Here is a 20271-nt window from a genome sequence, read left to right on the forward strand (position 1 = left end):
AATGGCCTGATACTTAACAGTGGAGTTTATAAGCTGTGTTATATGAACACTTAATAATTTATTTTATTTTTTAAATTAGAATTTAATGCATATATATGTGATAATTTTATTTTTTTAAACAAATATAAATTTTGTTCATGCTCTCACAATCCTTTTCAACTACAGCACTGATGCAATCTGGGTAATCCTCCACTCAACACTTGGTTTCATGTGTTCTTACTGCTAGTTTTGCTAAAGTGTGGGCTGTTTCATTTGCTTCTCTTCTGACGTGGGAACAATATGAATATGCCATTTGCCGCAGCTTGAACTGTGCCTCTTTCATGATGTTTCCAATAGAAGACAGATCCAGTCCCTCATGCTTCAGTAGCTTGATAATGCTCAGGGCATCACCCTCCGCTCCTATTCTGTTAATTCCCATTTCAACAACAAAGTCGATAGCCTGGATTGTTGCTAATCCTTTTATATGCATGGCACTGTCTACGCTTGTAACCAATTTGGACATTGCACCTAGGACATCCCCTTTGTGATCCATGATTATCACTCCAATGCTACCTTCCTTCGTTGTAGCTCTAAATCATCATCAATGTTGACTTTGTAATGGTTATCCCTTGGTTTCTCACTTCCTGGTTTGCATATCTGTCGTTCTTGAGCCTCATGGTAATTTACCGTGAATTTTACAGCAAAGGATACTGTGGAGCGTTGAGGTCTGTTTATGTTGTTTTTGACCTCATCATTTATGCTCTTCCAGTTTGCCCAGCAGAGGGTGAGCCAAAGATCAAATTTACGGTTGTCTAAAGATCTTGCCATATGGGATGTCCATTCCATGGTGTTCTGATAGTTTTCTCTCAACCACTCACAGTCCAGATTAGTAAGCTTCCAAGTATCCTCTGTTTTTGTGCACTTCTTAGTTGCATGCAGAGCCGTCTTTTCACAACTATGACATCTTGGGCATTTTGCATTATTCATGATTCGTCTCCTCTTCAGAATTCCAAAAACTGGTCGCAGCTTACGATCCAATCTCCATCTAAATATTTTTATTTTATTTGGTAGTCAAGCCCGCCATAACTTATTCCACACATCCTGATTCCTCCTCGTTTCGGCCTCGCTTGTTGTTCTTTGATCATTTCTACTGCTCCATCCTTGCATACCCAGAAGATGGCACCCGCTCCTAACAATGTACCGTCCATCTTTTGTGTAGTTCCATATTTGTACATATGGGCAGTCAACCGAGCTGATTAGAATCACATTAATTTCATTTCCTGGTTCTGTAGAAAACAGGTCCACCAGTATTCCTTCCTTTCATTGGTGTACATCCTAGTCTATGAGTTCATGAACCATCATGTAATCTCCACTAGCTCTATTCCGGGGTGTTGGTTTGAAGCTATGAATATTCCGTACCCATTTGTCAACCCATATCTGGATTTGTTGGCCATTCCTAACCCTTCACCTCATACCCAGTTGCAGAACATCTCTCCCCATGCATGTACTTCACAATGAGAAAGATGGTTGCCGCCCCACCTCTGTCTCTATTATTGTTGTCCCTGCAAAATATTTTGCTTTTAAAACCTTCTAAACCAGAAAAGACTTGTTGTGCAATAGTCTCCATCCCTGCTTTGCGATCAACGCCTTATTGAAACATTCGAAATCTCTGAATCCAGTCCACCTTCCAGCTTGCTTTAGACACATGTGCTTCGAGCGCACCCAGTGTATTCCATTGCTTCCCACATTTTGTTTCCACCAGTCGTTACAAAGTACTCTATTTAGATCACTGTACAGATTTTGTACGAACAAAAAACCATTACATTACATAGGTTGGTAGAGCTTATAGGATTGACTTTATGAATACCGACATCCACTGGTTACTCCAACAATGGATTCTTTTCTCCATTTTCTCCACAATCTCTCGAAAAGCTTTTTTCTTATTTCTCCCTACCATCATACGCAACCCTAAGTACTTTTCAGGATTGCTTGTAATTCTGATCCCAAATAGCTTCTTTGTCATCTCCACTTTGTCATTACTAGTGTTGCGGCTAAAAAGCAAACTTGACTTATCATAGTTTATTTTCTGCCCTGACCTTTTCTCATAAATTTTTAGCAAGTGTTGCACTCTCTCACATTCTTTCTGGTTTGCCTTCATGAATAGCAAACTGTCTTCCGTGAAAAAGAGATAAGTGATCCTTGGGCCTTTCACACTAGCTCTGACTCCTTTCACTCTGCCTTCTAATTGGTTTTTTAAAAGAAATGCTGATAATCCTTCTGTGCAAAGAATGAATATATAGGGTGATAGGGGATCACCTTACCTAAGTCCACTTTCTTGATAAATAGAATCAGTTAAAGTGCCATTTACAATCACATTGTAAGAGGCAGAAGAAATACAATGCATAAGAGTAGACATCCACTTCTCGTTAAGGCCCAACCTCTTCATAATGGCTTCTAAGAAACCCCAATCCACCTGATCGTATGCGTTGCTTATATCTAATTTAACAGCACTCCACCCCTCATTTCCCTTTTGTTTAAGTTTCAATGTATGCAGGATTTCATAGGCAATAAGAACATTATCAATTATCAATCTTTCTAGTATAAAGACACTCTGGTTTTCACTTATACAAGAAGGTAGGATCTGTTTTAGCTTATTAGCAAGAACCTTAGTAATAATTTTATAAAGAACATTGCATAGACTAATTGGGCGAAACTGGGTCATTTTTTTTAGGTCTTTAATTTTAGGGATAAGTACTATATTAGTGTCATTAATCTTCTCTAATCTCCGTCCATTTAAACTATCAAGACAGAATCTAATAATCTCTGTGACCTAGAACATGCCAATATTTTTGGAAAAAAAGAGCGGGCATACCATCAGTTCCAAGAGTTTTTGTGGGATGAAATTGTTTAATTGCCCGGTAAACCTCCTCAAGACTGAACTCTGTAAGTAGATATATGTTCATCTCGTCCGTTACTCGAAGATTTACTGCCCTCAAAATTTCCTCATAATTAGATGGTCTCTGGGATTTAAATAGATCCTTAAAGTATCCCTCAGCCTGCTTGCTCACTTCCAATTCATCATCATGCCATAACCCATTCTCATCCTCTAGCCCTCTGATAAAATTCTTCTTTTAGCGATGTGAGGCCTGATCATGGAAAAAGGTCGTGTTCCTATCTCCCTCTCACAGCCAATTAATATTTAATCTCTACAACCAGTACACTTCCTCCCTTTCCATTAATTCATTCATTTTGTGCTTTGTTTATGTCTCATGGCAAAAATTCATACAGTCCCCTCCTTGTTCTTTGAGTTGTTGTAGTTCTTTGATTAAAACATCCAATTCCACATGGACCTTAGTAAAAATACTCTTGCTCCAACCATTTAGCTTGTTCATTACATTACCCATTTTTGTTCGTGTGCCAGACTCCTTGTCAGTGTTCCAAGCCTCTTTTATTATCCTCTCACATTCGGCCTCTTGTGACCACATAGCTTCAAAAATCCTTTCCCGTCTTTTTCCGCCACCACCTCTCATCACCTTTTTCACATACGTGTCCAAAAAAATGGGTTTGTGATCAGAAATCGGAGCTACCAGATGACGAGCCACTTGGTTTAGGAAAGGCTCCACCATGCCATGTTTGCCAGCCACATGTCCAACCTCTCCTTTATTCTTGCCTTGGCTTTCCTGCCTCTCTCCCAAGTGAATTTTGGTCCCTGAAAACCCAAATCTAGCAAGCTTGCATCTTCCAAGGCTTCCCTAAAATTTTCATTTGCCATTCCAGTCTTAGGCTCCCACCTTCCTTTTCATCTTCCCACAAAATTTTATTGAAATCACAAATGCATACCCATAATCTTTGGTGCTTGTTGCCAATTTTCTGAGCATAGCTGATGTATAATGCCTGGAATTTGTGTCTGGCTCTCCATAGAAACCAGATAACCTCCATTGTTGGCCGTTTTCATCTACAATCTCTGTGTCATTGTGATGTCTTAAGAAGCTCATTAAACTTAGAGTTACCACTTCCTTCCAAAATAGAGCCAAACCTCCACTATGGCCTCTTGCATCTACCCCATGCACTCCATCCATCTTGCACTTCCTTTTTATTCCGTCCAAATCCTGTTTTTTTAAGATGGTTCCACATAGAAAAACCACCTTGGGCTCTTTTTTCTTCGGTATCCTCTGAAGAGCTCGAACTGCACGTAGGTTCCCAAGCCCATGGCAGTTTCAAGCTAAGCACTTCATTGAGCTTAGCAGGACTGGGATCCAGTCTCCGCTGTGTGGTAGTTATAATCCTCAGGTTTCCTCCCTTCTTCATTCCTTGTTTTTTCAGGAGAGCTGTCGATCTCTATGTCAATTACCACATCGTTAGCTAGTTTTCTTTTTCCCAGTTCAATTTCTGAGCAAACCTTTTTATCCCTGTGCGCATGAGCCATCTCTTTCCATTTTGATTTAAGGTGTGTTTGTTTCTATCCACTTTCAGAATCTCCTGGTTGGTCATTATTTTCGTTTGCTCCTTGTGTGTCTTCATTACCATTGTGGTCTTAATCCACTTATTTTAATCCCACTTTGCATGGGAACATTGTCAGATTATCGAGAGATATGTCTCCACCAAACCTTTTCATGCACGCCCCACTTTCCATGTCTTTATTATCAACATCACTTCCATGCTTTAAATCACTTGGTAGCTCATGTACCAAGTTACCAACCTTACTACCACGTGATTCCATTGCATGTTTAATATTTTGCAGGCACAATCCACGTGAGGGGTCTTTGACCATCTCCCAGCTATGGGCCCATCTCATTCACTCTATCCGGCTGTCCTTGATTTTCCATTGTTGTGAAGGACTCTTCTACGTTAAAAACCCCGCCAATTCTACTTTTTTTTTTGTCTGGACCTTGGTTTTCCGTAGTAACGTTAGGTTTCGATTATTTGAAATCAAACGGATTAAATCTTATAAAAGAAGTAAGTTCTTCCTACATTTATTTTTTTATTTATAATATTTAAAATCGAAATTTTACTTAAAAAGAATTGAATTCTTTATCACTTAGACCAACAGTTGTTGGTCTCGATTTTAATTTTGTAATTTGAAATCTCGGGTATTTCGGGATCTTGCTATAATTCGCTCTTATCCTCCCGCTGATTTCCATCTGTATGGCCTTCAATCACATGCAACTTCCGAGCCAGTCCACCACTTTGGGTTGCTGTTTCCACCACCCTATCCTTGCTTCTCATTTCTACATTTGGTTTCCAACCTTGGTCATTTGTTGTTCGAGCTCCATTGCCTCCTTTTCGCCATTCAAATCTTTTTTGTTTTAGAGGCGATGCTCGCATCCAATCACTGTATTGTCGCACTCCCTGGCTGTTCTCCGCCAAATCTTTATTTTGATCACATTCCTCCTCTGTATGTCCTAACAAAACATACATAGTAGAAAGTGGGGAGTCTTTCATAACTTAGTTTGCCCCATATTTCCTTGCCGGGATATCCTGCACGTAATAACACCAATCTTCGTAGAGGTTTCCTGACCTTTATCTCCACACTTATTCTAAAAATCTTGGCCATTTTCCTTTTTCTCTAGTTGTATCCATTGCCTTTAGGATTCCTATCTTCTCTTCTATTCGTTGGCCATTCTCCTGGTTCCTTATCCCTAGCAGTACTCATATACTTGAACCCAGAACAAGGCAGTATTAAAATGGTATTCATCTGGCCTCAATTCACCGTTATATTCCTGGAATAGAATTATTTGTTTGTCGAAGGACCATGAAGATCCTTTCATCACTCTTCCTTTATCAGCCATTGTAGCGAATTTAGATAAAAAGAGATTATTCTCCAAATCTATAATCTCCACTTATTTCGCCAATTGCCAAACCAAGTTGTTGTCCCTTTCAACGTTTCCTTATTGAAGGAACTTTGTGTTACAACTTTCCAACCAGCCAATTTTTGCCAATTTCATTTTTCTTTTCACTCCTAACCGCTTGCATCACTATACAAACCTTTTGTTCATCCGTTAATCTCAGTCGTTTTCACCTCTCATTCAACTGGTCCTCCATTGTCACCTTTTCTTTCTCCACTATGAAACTTAAAAACTGCTTTACTCACTAAATTCTCAAAAACCACCGAAATCTAAATAATCCTGAAGTAGTACTCACTTGCATTGGAAGAAAACTTCGTTTCTCCTACACAGCGCTATTCCCTGAGAAGACTAGTTATATATGTGATAATTTTATAAACCTCTGTCTATATATAATTCAAGATAGGAAAGCAAAATGACCATTTTTTTTTTAGCCTTGTTTGAGGGATCCAATTATGGCACATATCTTACTCTTGTTCCATAATAATTTCTGCAAATCGATTTAATATTTGTTTCTTAAGGGGGTTTGAAAATTAAGGGGGCTACTTTGCTTTTTTATTTTGGAACTAATATTGTTTGTACAAGAATGTCATTCATTGTTTTAGAAAGCTGTAGACACTAAATCAAGATTTGAATCTAGAATTCTTAACTTGAAAGTTTCAAACTTAGCTATTGAGTATTTTTCTTGAAGGCATCATCACTCGTGTATAATTTGGCACCCTTTGTTAGCACTTAGCATAAATAATTAAATAATTTTCGCATATAATATTAATCTATTATTATTATTAATTATGTAACATAATTATTGTACATAATGGTATGATTTTATATATTATTCATGGTCATATCTTATATTATATGCTTTTTCATAGAATAATGTAATATTAAAAGGGTGCATAGTACACCTGAGTGCTTGCAAATAGGAGAACGTGTTGGGCCCAAAATTAGAGACGCCATCGGATCAAGCTAGGTGTCACGGGTCGAGACTTAAGCTTCGAACTCGTGTGGCTTCGGGATCCGGACATTCACCCTTTCGACGTTTCAGATCAGCCTACCTGTCACGGTTTACACCCTTGTGAGGTATTATCTGCTCTGGCCTCCCTGACCTTATGGTTTTGTCTTACAAAATACACCTCATAAGGCAGAGGTAGTGTGAACCTTTTTATACTCCAGTGACCTTCCTATTATGTTCGATGTGAGATTCAGAACTTTTCTTTAGGTCTGTGACACTAGGTCTTGTCAATTTTCTTAAGGTTCTTCTTAAGTTTCGATTCAATATTTAAAATGATCGAAAATTTTTTAAAATATATTAAAATATAAAAAATATTAAATAATAGTATATATATAAATATATATTTAAATTAAATTTAAATTTAAAAATTTTTTTATTAACAATTTAATATCTAAGCTTCAAATCTAAAATTTTTATAGAAGATTTAAACCATGGATAAATTTACTTAAAATAATTAACATCTGTTGATTCTAATAATAAAGAATTTGATTTCTTTTAAATAATTTCAAATATTGTAAATAAAAAAAATAAGTATTAAGAGAGGTTGCTTCTTTTATTAGATCCAACCTAACTCAATTCCGAATTATTCGAGATTCAAAATTGTTACAACGAATCTCGTATTAAAAAAAATCTTTTAAAAAATTCCTTGTTAACTAGCCAAAATAAGACAGGACATTTCTTTAAATCAATAAAGATAAATTAAACATAAAATGAGGTAACATAAAGCTAGCTGGAAAGAAAGACAAGAATCTTTGGTTAAAGCATAAAATTAACAAGTAAAGTTGGTAGCGGAAAATCGTTGCTTTTTTGAATCCACAACATGTAAACTTTCTGAGATACAATACAAATAAGGTCAAAAAGGGAATCCAATGTGATATTTATGTTTTAAATGTACTTAGCTTTTTGCCTGATAACAACTTGTCTAAATTGGTTACTCTTTTTTTTTTTTTTCAATTTACTTGTCTAAATTAGACACCAAGAAGTATGTTCTTTTTTAATCCCAATTGACATTAATCTGTCGCACCAATTCACTGTGGTCTGATTCCACCCATAAATTACTCCATCCCCTTCGAATAGCAAGATGACAAGCCAGTGTAATAGACAGAGCAGAAACCCCTCTTTGTCAACAATCCTTATTTATTTATCTTTTAATAGAATATTAAATTTTTAATTTTAATAATCAATTTTCAAATAAAAAAAATTATCTTCCACACCATTCTTCCCAAAACAGTAATTAAATGATAAAATATATAAAAAGAAATAATTTGTACAATCAACTATGTACTTTTAAAGCTATGCAATCTAGTTGTTGCTCATAATTAGCTTTTTTTTAAAAAAAAAAAAAAAATTATAATGGGATCACTAGATATTGTCCCTCAGCCTTTTGAAAAGCAAAATTTACTTATAAATAATATATATATATATATAGAGAGAGAGAGAGAGAGAGAGAGATTCTTGTTTTTTTTTTTTTAAAATATTTCTCTGGAGTTTATGCAAAATCATAATTTCTGCTAATGAGAAAAGAGAAGAGAATCATCTTCTTTTAAGAAAGCCAAGCACCATTACAATATAAATAAACTCTCTAAAATAAAAGCAAAAAGGAAAAACAGTAAACGATAGATTGAAAGCATCATCACCAAAAAAGTCCTACATTGATATAATTCTTATAGGAAAAACATGACAAAATGCTGAAGGACAAATTGCTTCTGGTGGTGTTCAACAAAGGGCTTTTACACCCCTTTTTTTTTCCTTCATCCTTAAATTTCTAGCACAACCCAAATGAATACAATCATGAAAAAGCAGTAATATTCTCTCATTTTAGTCTCTCTTAGTTGGTTGCAACACCTAAAAAGTCGAGCCACATATGTATTGATTAGAATTGTAGTCAAAATGAATGAGAAACTAAAAGTTAAAAAAAAAATAAAGAAAGAACCATTGAAGAATAAGGTCAAGAAAATGTACCCAAAGATGGATAGCATGGTTTTAGTATGAAGTTCTATTGTTAAAGTCCCTTGGGGCACTGCATTTGAAACATTCCATCCGGCTAGCAAAATTGTGCTCATTGCATCCTGACCTGCGATCCATCAAATATTCAAGTTGCATTGAAATTTCCATAAGAATAAGTACATACAGAGTTTTTTCTTTTCTTTTCAGTTTTCTACTCAAACACTGAGTGGAGAAAGAAATATTCTCAAATACTTCCTAGCTTCCAAAAGCAGTCAAAAGAAAATATATCATGGAAAAGAAAGATATATGCAGTGACAACAAAAGCCTTCAAAGAACAGAATCCGGCTGTAGAAAAACCAAAAGCAAAGTTGTGTAAGGAAAAAGCAGGCCATTGTAACATAGAGAATAGAACATGCCACTTTATTTATCTAAGCCAGCTAGCAGCTTCTCTAAGTTAATTATGATTGAAAACTTCTTTTGGTAAAAAAAAAAAAAGCAGTTTTGGGATAAAAAGAAATGATTACAGCTGATAGGATTTGAATTCTAGACGATGAATCAACGATGCTAAACTTTTGAGTTCAATTATAATTGAAATTTACAAATATGTTTACGGCTTGGAACAATGATTTAAAAAAAAAAAGTTAATAGCTTAGAGGGTTCAAGTTCAAAGCTCGTAAAAATGCCGTAGTCAAATATTTGAAACAAAGATGTAACATGAATTTCACCTGGTACAAATCCAGTCGCCAGATTTCCATGAGGATCGATTACCCCCAAATCCTTTTGAACGTGGGATGTCACAGTCAAAACCTCCAGTAGAGTCATCCTTGAATGCACCACATTTGAAGCAGCTGGAACGGCTAGCAAAATTGTGGGTGCCACAGTTTCCAGCAGTACAGTACCAGTCGCCAGGTCGAACATCCGAGCCGGTGGTGAACCCAAACGAGGAGCCACCCCTCCCACCGTAGCCACCAAAGTCACCTGACCGAGATTCCCCACAACGTTGGCAGGAGTCCCTCCTTTGGAAGTTGAGGTGCTGGCATGACCTGCAGTTCCAATCTCCTGGCCTGCTCATGTTTACTACTACTCTGGAAAAAAAATTTTTAATTCAACAGGTGACAACAATACAATGTCTCAAAAAAAATTAAGATTTGAAGTGACAAGATTATAAGGAGATAGAAAGAAAATCAACCTTAATTAGAATAATGGAAAGATGATGACTTGAATGATCTAATCAAGAGGGTGAAGTCGAAGGAATCCTTGAAGGAATGACTCAAGGAGGAGCTCTTTATATACAAATACTTAGACCACTTAAAAAGGAAAAAATGGAGGGCTTTGTATGTCCTTTTTCGTATTCTTCTCATTTAGCCTTGACAAATGAAATAATTATATAACAATAAAATCTAAAGGAAGAAAAGAGATAAAGGAAAATTCCGGCTGTGATTCCAAAGACAGGAAATTTTGAAATTTTGGGTAACTGCTTCGGCTTCCTTTTTAGGGTATTGGAGATACCATTATAATTTAGTAGCTTAGTGCATGTGTCACACGAAGTGCTCCAAAAGAGAGTAAGCAGGATACTCAAATCCTACATCACACATGAAATAAGAGTTACTAGGCTATAAGAACATTAGTGCTGCATACTCTGATAAGTCGGTTTTGTGGGGAAAAGGGTTATAGTCACATGACAAGTGGTTTTAGAATAAGTTTTAAACCGTTCGACCCATGCCAAGTGCCTTGAGGGAGATAAGCAAAGTGGTCAGTCTCCGAGACATGGGCATTATGAGATTATGTGAGGGAGAATGTCATACCAAGCCTTTCAAAGAGAGTAGACAAGGTACTCCAATTCTACATCAAATATAAAAAAGGAGGTCATTGGGTTATAAAAATATTGGTGCTGCACACCTTGATAAGCCTCTTTTATAAGAATGTAATGGTCACGAGATACATGCACATATACATAGTTTATTGCAGACCTTATAACTTTAAACGTATCATAAAAATTATATAAAAAATAAACAAAAATGATATAATTAAAATTTCAATAAAAATTACATATGATTTTTGCAAAAAATTAAAAAATATATGTTTTGTGAAGTCAAGATGAATTTTACACTATAATTTTTCATGTTTTATATATATTTAACACAATTCAAACGTGATATAAATATATAAGTTATTAAATTTAAATTTTTTTGGTAAATTTAGAAGTAGAAATAATTTAGCTCATTTTTTATATTAATATTACATGATTTCGCAACCCAATGCATATTTCCTTGTGACATTAAAGTGGGGGATTATATACAATATTCCTGCTTAATGTCCTTGTGAACTTATTACGTGGTCTAAAGAATCAATAGCTCCAATTGAAGTATAGTTAGCATATTTATAATTTCAACAGAAAAAGATTTTTATTTTTCATTTTTAAGATAAGTAATGCATCAACATTCAATTCTCAGTCTAAATGTTGCTAAAACCAAACCAAACCAAACCAAACCAAAATGCCTACGGCATAGATGATGGTAACTCTTAAGTAAAACCAGTAACAACTCCCCAAACGGTTAAAGTACTGTAACAAATTTAGGGATTTAATTACCAAATCTCTAGGACTCTAATTCATTACTTTCTCTTCTACATATGATACTCTTGTTTCTAATACAAAATTTCAAGTCAAACTTTACTTTTTATTATTTTGAAAAAAAAAATCAAATTAACTCTTTGAACAGGCCAAAACTTTGCTTCTTAATTAAAAAGAAAAGAGATTTATATGCATGGACACTTATATAAAAGTGGAATTTAAAATTTTAATAAACTAATAATGACATGAGACGATGGTAAAGAAATTAAGCTATTGGATGGGTCGTGATCAACTTGGATCAGATCATTTTTTGTTGGATTGTTTTGGATTCAAATTATTTTGGTTTTAAATATTTTGATAGTTAGTTCATTTAAATTTGACACTTGAATGATATAGATTCGAATCATTTTAATTCAAGTTGCTAATTTTTTAAATAAAATTAATTTAAATTTTGATCATTTTGACTTAATCTTTTTAAATATTCGGATCTAAATTATTTTAAGTTCAAATTTTTTTAAATTTAAATTGAGCTAATTTAAATTGCTAATTTTTCATTATCAAATCAAATTGGATCGTTTTGGGTTTGGAGTGAATCAAGCGAATTTTTCGTATTCAAATCATTTTCAGATCTAGAGACGACAGTGTTAAAATAAAATTTCCATTCATTTTCAAAAGAACATTTTAAAGAATTGTGAAATTAAATACCATATCTATATACTTTCATTTTGCTTACATTTCAATCATAACGTACTATATTGTAGTCAAACACTCAAACACAGGTGGGATAGCGACCACATTGATTTAGGCATGTAGGCGTAGCCAGCAGCCCAACAAAATCGGGATCCCATATAAAGCAAACAAGAGATTCTGTTACCCTATAAGCACAACATAGCTAATCCCAAAATTCTGTTCAATCAAGTACTGAAACCATAAACCTTAGAAAAAGCCTCATTGACCATTGGCATCAGGGACCCTCTTCCTGTAGTGTGGCAATTGCAATCTCAATCTCAATCCCCTTAAGCAAAATGTGGCCAAAAAAAAAGAAATAAGCCTTAAATTTTTTTGTAATATGCATAATCAGGATATCCTTAAATTTTATTTGAATCTATTTTTCTTTTCTGATGATTTTAAGACATACTCTACTGCATTGATTTGATACATTTAAGATTGTACTTTCAAAGCATTTCACATAAAAATCGAATCTTAATTTATAAGAAAAGGAGCTACTCTCCTCACCAGTTGGATTAACCTTTTGTTAGTACCTACACAATAATTTGTGGTCAGTATTATAAATCTCATTGCATTGCATGCCAAATTCTAACATTTGAGTGTACAATCTATTTTGCTTTAGCATATAACTCAATGGAAAACTTAAGCAAATTATAAGTTATTGTTGCTGCATTATTAAAGGTCATTTTCTACGGATGTGGGCTTTTGGTTTTTTTGCTCTTAAGAGTATTAGAAATGAGGGGGCTCCTTTTTCCCATTTTTTTCAATGTTTTGGCTATATGGGGGTAGAGGGTTACTAGCTTTAGTCCTTTGGTGCAGGATAATAAAGAGTGTTGCTTTATTTATTTGCTGAAGATGCATGCATTAACCTTTGTATTTTGGGTTTTGGTCTTATGCATGGGCTGTCAAGCCCTCCCTTCGATTTAGAATATTACTAGAATTCAGTATTCTCAAGAAAAAAAAAAAAAGATTAGAAAAGGAAGCACCTAAATGGAATACAAATGGAATCATGCAATGCATATTTTTCATTATCTCTTGATATGATTTGGAGGGAGGGAACCAAAAAAAAAAAAAAAGAAGAGAGGAAAAGACAAACCAAAAAGAGAGAAAAAGGAAGAGCAAATGGTGAACTTCAATAAAGATGGGTTTGAAGGTGCTGATGAGGGAATAACAAGGCCTTCGAGGTTTTGATTTTGACCATCTTTTTCTTTTCCTCCTTTCTGCGGCCACTTTGTTTTCTTTCTCTCCAAACCCAAAAGAAAGAAAGAGAAAAAAAAAGAATTAATACATGAATGAAGGGATAATAAGTAAGATATCTGGCCTCCATTCTCTTGAAGAACGGTAAAGGAAGAAGAGAGCAAACTGTAAAGAAAGAGCACAGGGAAGTGGGCTGATCCGATTCGCCTTGGGAATCGTTTCCATGCATGGCCACGACCATCTTATATTCCTCCCTTTATTTCTCCCTCACCAATCTTATACTTTTTCCCTTTTTGTTTTGTCACTCACTGATGCACTCGCCATTAATTTGCTGTATGTTTTTCTGTAAAAGAGATTTTCTTTTCTTGTTCCTTTATTTCTTTTTGAACAAAAAATATTTATTATACATATATATATATATATATTAATAACGAGAAATGTGAATTTATATCTCTTTAAAGAAAAAAATTAGTTACTTAATCAAATGATGAACGTAATTTATTTTTAATGATTCAAACACTTTTGTTTCGGGAAAAATACAGTACATATTTTAACAATTCTTTTATTCTTTTGTTTTTTTAAATTTGCGCATTCTATCCTTTCATTTGTTTTAATGTTTATTCGTTTGTATTTTAAGTTGACTTATGTTAGAAGAAAGTAACTCCAAACCTAAGATCATAAGGATTCTAAGTATTAAGTCAGAATCCGTAATATATATATATATATATATATATATACATAATTGCAGACAATTTTTTAAGAAGGTTAGAGTCTTTTTCTTAAAAAAAAAAAAAAAAATTAACTACTTCCACTCCATAAGGTAAAGATTGTTATCATTGAGTCCATGACGATGACAATATTGTTAATTTCGATCAAAATGATTTCAAAGCTTTTTTTTTTTTTTTTTTGATAAATGAGTAGAAGAGCTTTTGTAGTTGAGAGCCGACATAGTTGACCTGTTAAGATCATGTATGCGACAAATATGTAAATCTGAAAAGGAATTTAAATGCACAACCTTAAGGTTTAGAGAAGGGGCCGTGGGGATCATACGACTATCAGATCAACAGTATGAAAAAGAGAACCATTTCAAGTATAATACGCCTCCATTTGGATACACGGTAAAATTAAAATAATAAAAAATTTATTATAATTATTATTAAAAAAAATTTTAATGAAAAATTTATGTTAAATTAATCTCATCAAAACTAATATTTAAATTCAAATAATGATGTAATGAATTCAATCGCACTGCATCAAAAATATAGTAAAATTTAAACAAATTTTAAGCCAAATAAACCTAAAGCTATAGGGGTCGGCTAACTTGGTGAGATTTTTTTTTTTCATCTGAGACATTACAAAAGATATATTAAAACTTAAACATTTTATTTATTAATTATAGGTATATGTACATCAACTATTAAGTTGTTAATATAATATTGATTTTTTAATTTAGTAATCAACACGTTGCATAATCCCAAAACCAAATCAAGTTTTATAATTTAATTAGCTTATAAATTATATAAATAAAAAAAGATTGAAAACAATAACATCCTTAATGAATGACATGCTTCGAAAAACGCGGTTGTCTTAATGTGTTAATTACAATACCTTTTTCATGTAAATGTTTTTTTTTATCGATTTGGTTGTGTATATTACAATCACCATAGTATAACTTTCAATATATTTCAATTAATGCAATCATAGAACAAATCAATGAACAAATTACTTGTAGTTTCAAATAACTAAAAGATATAATAGTCTTAATTTAATCACTAAGGATTTGTTTTTCATCTAAATTTTTTGTACATACATTATAGATAAATAATGAACATTATTTATGGAACAAGATTATGTACAATACCATTGAATCATTCTAGCTTCTCTTCAGGAATCTCCTTTTGGAAATAACACGAAGGTAGCAGTCGCTAACATGCTCTCTTTGCAATTCGGCCTCCAGAAATGTCTTGAACTGGGACGCCAACATCCAAGTTGGAGAAGTTCGGTAGATAAACCCAAAAATACATTCAACCTAAAGGAAACGGGCTCAAATGATGAGCAATAATCACCAGGAGGAGAAAACATATATAAATTTAGAGATTTAATTCAGAAATAAACTTCAATGTATGATCTATCTATGGATGGTAAACCAATTTCTTCGTTTTTGGTTTTATAAGAAACATGCTTTTCCGAAGAGAAATCATATCATTAGTGGTGTAGGCATACGCCGAAGCACACAAGCATGCATGTATATGTGTCTGAGTGCATATGCCAGCCAAATAATCTGAATCATTGCACAAATCCAAGAGCTGCAAGTGACAATTCCAAAATAAAAAAAAAAGTATCAAGAGATCAAGTACATACTCATGTATACCTCATGTCCAAATTTGACCGGTTCATGGCTTCTTGCATGCTTTCTGACGTATCCATGGGGTCAATATCAACAATAGCACTCTGTATATTATTGGTATTATGGTTTCCTCCACTTTGCTCTCACCCTAGATAACTGGCATCAGCATTAGTGAAGAAACCTCTCAAGTCTACAGATTGTGCCACACCCTATTCAAAATTCATATACACAAATTTGAAAAAGAACCAGGAAAAAGAAGCATAAACTATGATGCAGAGCATAAAAGCATGAAACAAATAAGTACATGAACAAACTTAAGAGTGGTCACCAGTATTTTGAAACACAAGGTTTTAGATACCCAGCCCATTTTAACCCCATTAGTAACAAATGAACAACAAAGGCCATCATATCTTATCTAGAACACATGCTCCAAAAGAGCGAAAACCTCAATTATAATTTAAAAGCTAAATCTATAGCATTGCATTCATCATGTTTTATTCTCCAGCAAACATACAGATAAGACATTACAATATGAATCCTTAGGCACCATTTATAATTTTCAAGCAAACAAATATACTTCTATTATCCCACATAGAAGATAGAAAAGCACTTTGGTTTTATTGACCTTATGGAGGATATGATAAGATATGAAATAGAGCACAACAGAGCAATAGATATATACAACTGATCTACATAGCGAGAAAAGGATCAGATTGTTGTTTTCTGTTCAAGCTTTTCCTTATGCAGACAACAACCGTAGGAATGGCCCAGGGTTTGCCTAGAAGTAAAAAGCTTTTTCATTTTTTCAAAGTAGAAAAATTCTTAGCAAGGAACTTAGAGAGACCGCTAAGAAAGAAAATGATATATGATATACTAGAGACAAATTAAGCAAAGTAATAACAAATTTAAACAAGAATCACCTCCTTTACTCCAACTAAAATCCAATGTAGCATAATATAGAAATAGGTTCCGTTCCATCACCTGAAACATTCCTTATTTCCCGCTAATTTTAGCTGGTTTAAGAGGCCTAAAATCATAACATAATATGACAAATTTTAACTTTTACAATCAGAAATTGTACCCTACTATATCCTTGAATCGATCTGGAATTAACAGTGTCTTGCACAGGACTATCTACTTTTGCAGATCCAGACGTCATCAATGCATTCTCAGAACTTAAAGATGACTCAAGATCAATAAGTGAACTTCTATTCGCAGGAGATAAAGCAACAGATCTTGAAACATGACTCTGCTTCCTATCTGATGACTGAAAAGCAATTACTTGGATTCGTCCAACCTGAAATTATCACAATTCCATTTTGGGCTTTCCAAGGTTAACAAACTTTTTTACAAGTTTTGATTTAGCAAGTATGAAGTACTAACCTTGGTTGTATCTTCACTAAAACAAGAAAATATTAACCCAATAAATCCAGATTCTAGAAGTTGATACATTGCCTGAGTCCGCACATCTGCAGAAGGTGTGGGGTGGATGATACTTTCAGTGTCCAGCAACAAATGATAAACATGCAGCTATCTATCTAACAAGAAATAACTAAAGGCAGTCTTCAGTCAAATAAAATGGCCAATAAGTTCGGTTCAATACTTCACAATCCAACAGTGCATACAGCAGAGATTGATAACATATGAAGAATCGTCTTCTTCACAGTCTTGTTTCACAATAAGCAAGCACTCTTAGCTCAGTTACACATTGTCACAGGTTCAAATTTTAAGGAGTGTGGTCCCACACTTCCAAGGCTGAAAATTACACCCAACTAAAAAAATCGAGCATCTTAATTTGGAAACCAATGGATTAAATTTAGAACGCAGCCAATGTAAAGGAAAGTGTGCTAGAAAATTGTATAACTTAGACAACCAAAATGGACTAAGTCCATTCAATGATTCATGATACAAGATATTAATAAATTTTCTGAAGCAAACAATGAACAAAACTTAGGATTTTGCAAAGATAATTGTATGTGAAGTGAAATTTTTCAGTTAAAACTGAAAGGAAACAGCAAACAAAGCTGAAGCATTATAATACATGTTGATTTCAGTTCACAAAGTATAAAAAAAATCACATCACTCTCCTAGCTTATTTTGCATAGAGCTTCAAACAGACTAATATATTTTTCTTAGCAAAAGGCAAGAGCAACATATTAAATTTTACATAAAGAAAACTAATTGTTCAAAACAAACCAACATGAGAAGGAAGAACTGTAATATGGGGATGTGAATGGTACCACCCAGTCACTCTTGTTGTTTTGCCAGTTGATGCAGTCATTCTGTGCCTTGAAGTTAACTTCACAACAAAGTAACAACCTTGAACATTGTACTATGCATCAGAACATGCAAATGATATTTATAATCAAAACTAGAGTAGCTCTATGTTTTTATGCCAGAAGGGCTTATAGTAAGCTGGGAAGAGGAAGACTTTAGGTTAGCACTTCAATGGCTAAGATTTTAGGTTAGCAGTTCAATGGCTTTTAGTGAAAGCAGGTAAGCAGAAAAAAATTATCATGCCACATTATACATGGTCCAAGCACATTTATACCAACTAAAGCTTCAGATCTTTAGGCAATAATATTTCATAATGCAGATAACAAATAAACTTATTTCTTTTTGACACATGTTAATAAATTACAAGATTTTAAGTCATCACTAAGGAATCACGACAAAGGAAAAAGCAAGGGTCTAGATAACTAATTTTTATAGTGTAATGAACACAAAAATTGAACACTGATTTATTTCCAAAACAAAGATGGAATAAATGCACAAAGATTAAGGATATATCAGCTTTAGCTGATGCAGCCACCAACTGTTCAGGATTTGTCTCGACTTGGTCCTTTCGCCAATCAGATCATGATTGTGGTTATGCTCCCTGTATCATTGCAATGAAATTTCCATCTTTTGAGCACTAAAATTTGCAACAAGAGATGAAAGTATCATAAACTGAGTCATATAACTCAAAAAAGAAAACGACTAAAGAGCAAAACCATCATATTAAAGCTCTTATACTCTTTGGTACGAAATGAAGGATTAAAAAGACCAGATCAATCATTAATTATTTCCTGTATACAGAGGTCCAAATGTTCCTGATACTCTTTGTATTTCAGTGAAAATGCTCCTCAGATGCAAAGATCCACAAAGTCAAAGTGAACAAAAGGTAGATACACTTCCAACATTGTTTTTGTGAATTACATCAAACATACATTTGCTAATGATGTTTAACAATAACCCGAAACTGCATTGTCCACATCAACATCAGAACAAAAAAAAAAAGGCATTTAAATAAGTTCAATAGAAAGAGTAAGGTGTGAACTTCTTTAGTTTATCTGCGCTAACCAAACTAAACTAGATTTTGTAAAAATCACAGTCCATTAATAAAAACCTAAGACGTAAACAACTTCTCAACATTTCCAACAAAGCCTTTGAGGCTCGAATAGAACAAGACTACATTGTTAATTTACAGATTCGTAAATTAAGTGGGATAAAAGAGGACATATATTTATCGACCTGAACTTTGTTCTTTTCAAAAAGAGAAGCAGAAGAAAATCAACACCAAAGGGCTAGGAAGAAGCACCTAAAACTTGAAAAACAAACTGAAGTTCAATCAAAGCAAGAATTTCGAAAACAGTAACTTTATATTTTTATTAAAGAGGAATGAAGTAATAACAACCAACACCGAAGTCTGCATGAAATCGGGGACAAGCATCAATCTAAGTACAAGCACAGAATTTTATAAGGAAAAAGATACAGATTAACTTTGAAATCAAATAAAGATGCAACATATAAATAAACAAATAAAAAGCATAGTATTTGCAATTTTAATTCTGCTCTCACTATAAGCAGACAAATGTGTAAAAACAAAGCAAAAGGATAAAGCTTGAATTCAAGTATAACCCACAGCATATAAATAAAAAAGAATACAATTTGGAAGAGTATGATTAAATTTTGAAAAAAAATCCAAGAACCCATTCCAGTTAACAATTCAAAAAATACAAAGAATCTCAACACTAATCCGCCAACCAACATCAGCACCATATACAAAGTACATTACAAAATAAACCCATAATTTAAAATAAATAAAAAAAGATCGGATTTTGTGCGGTGGGTTTTATGTAAAATATATATAAGAGAAAAAAAAAATGACAAACCTCAACATCCCCAAGAAGAAGACCCATAATCTCTTCAGTTTCAGTGGACAATGCATGCGTAAGACAAGTTAACCAAACATCCTCAGACATTTTCACACATGTTAAAGACATTCTCTTTATCAAGATAGTACAACCCAAAATAAATAAATAAATAAATTTTCATTTCTCAATAAAATATCTGTTTCTGTCTCTTTAAGAAAGATCTTTAGAAGATTTTCGCCTCTTTGAAACAGATTTTTTGTTCGGGGATGGTTGAAGTATAATAAATTGAGCTCGAGTTAAATATAATATTAAGTTTTAGTTTAAGTTTAATTTAAAATTTAAGATTCAAAATTTAGTTTGAATTTAATTTAATTTAATTATTTTAATTTGAGTTTAATTTAAATAAAAATTGAGTTATTCGGATTGTTTAATGAAATTTAATTAATAAATAAAAATAAATTTAATTTTTATATTTGATAAAAATTTAATTATTTGTATTTAAATTTGAG

At 33.5% G+C, this 20271-nt stretch overlaps 3 protein-coding genes across 8 annotated transcripts; all 3 read right to left on the reverse strand.

The window, feature by feature from the left end:
* Window positions 1–1050: 1050 nt before the first annotated feature.
* LOC149510773 (uncharacterized) lies at window positions 1051–4058 on the reverse strand. Its single transcript, XM_089757084.1, has 8 exons — window positions 3810–4058; window positions 3266–3731; window positions 2904–3046; window positions 2301–2809; window positions 1851–2213; window positions 1664–1768; window positions 1448–1541; window positions 1051–1296 (listed from the first exon to the last, which is right to left on the reverse strand). The coding sequence occupies exons 1-8, from the start codon at window positions 4056–4058 to the stop codon at window positions 1051–1053; spliced, it is 2175 nt and encodes a 724-aa protein (XP_089613210.1).
* A 4266-nt stretch (window positions 4059–8324) lies between these two features.
* LOC111281248 (RNA-binding protein csdA-like) lies at window positions 8325–10122 on the reverse strand. 2 transcript variants are annotated; one of them, XM_089757142.1, is made up of 4 exons: window positions 9971–10122; window positions 9507–9866; window positions 8797–8908; window positions 8325–8679 (listed from the first exon to the last, which is right to left on the reverse strand). In XM_089757142.1, exons 2-3 carry the CDS (start codon window positions 9851–9853, stop codon window positions 8818–8820), a joined length of 438 nt encoding a protein of 145 aa, XP_089613268.1. In that variant the 5' UTR covers window positions 9854–9866; window positions 9971–10122; the 3' UTR covers window positions 8325–8679; window positions 8797–8817. The 2 variants fall into 2 exon arrangements, with proteins under 2 accessions (XP_089613268.1, XP_022724681.2); XM_022868946.2 differs by having other exon boundaries at window positions 9507–9861; window positions 9971–10065.
* A 4873-nt stretch (window positions 10123–14995) lies between these two features.
* On the reverse strand, window positions 14996–20015 carry LOC111280867 (uncharacterized). 5 transcript variants are annotated; one of them, XM_089757389.1, is made up of 8 exons: window positions 19781–20015; window positions 18414–18540; window positions 17870–17909; window positions 17010–17095; window positions 16708–16923; window positions 16547–16607; window positions 15641–15835; window positions 14996–15308 (listed from the first exon to the last, which is right to left on the reverse strand). In XM_089757389.1, the coding sequence occupies exons 4-7, from the start codon at window positions 17076–17078 to the stop codon at window positions 15795–15797; spliced, it is 387 nt and encodes a 128-aa protein (XP_089613515.1). In that variant the 5' UTR covers window positions 17079–17095; window positions 17870–17909; window positions 18414–18540; window positions 19781–20015; the 3' UTR covers window positions 14996–15308; window positions 15641–15794. The 5 variants fall into 5 exon arrangements, with proteins under 5 accessions (XP_089613515.1, XP_089613513.1, XP_089613514.1 ...); XM_089757387.1 differs by having other exon boundaries at window positions 17867–17909; XM_089757388.1 differs by having other exon boundaries at window positions 17827–18540.
* Between the last annotated feature and the right edge of the window lie 256 nt (window positions 20016–20271).

Source organism: Durio zibethinus, chromosome 28, assembly GCF_047325235.1.
Source record: "Durio zibethinus cultivar Kanyao isolate XHJ-2024 chromosome 28, ASM4732523v1, whole genome shotgun sequence".
In the NCBI taxonomy this organism is placed as follows: Eukaryota; Viridiplantae; Streptophyta; class Magnoliopsida; order Malvales; family Malvaceae; genus Durio; species Durio zibethinus.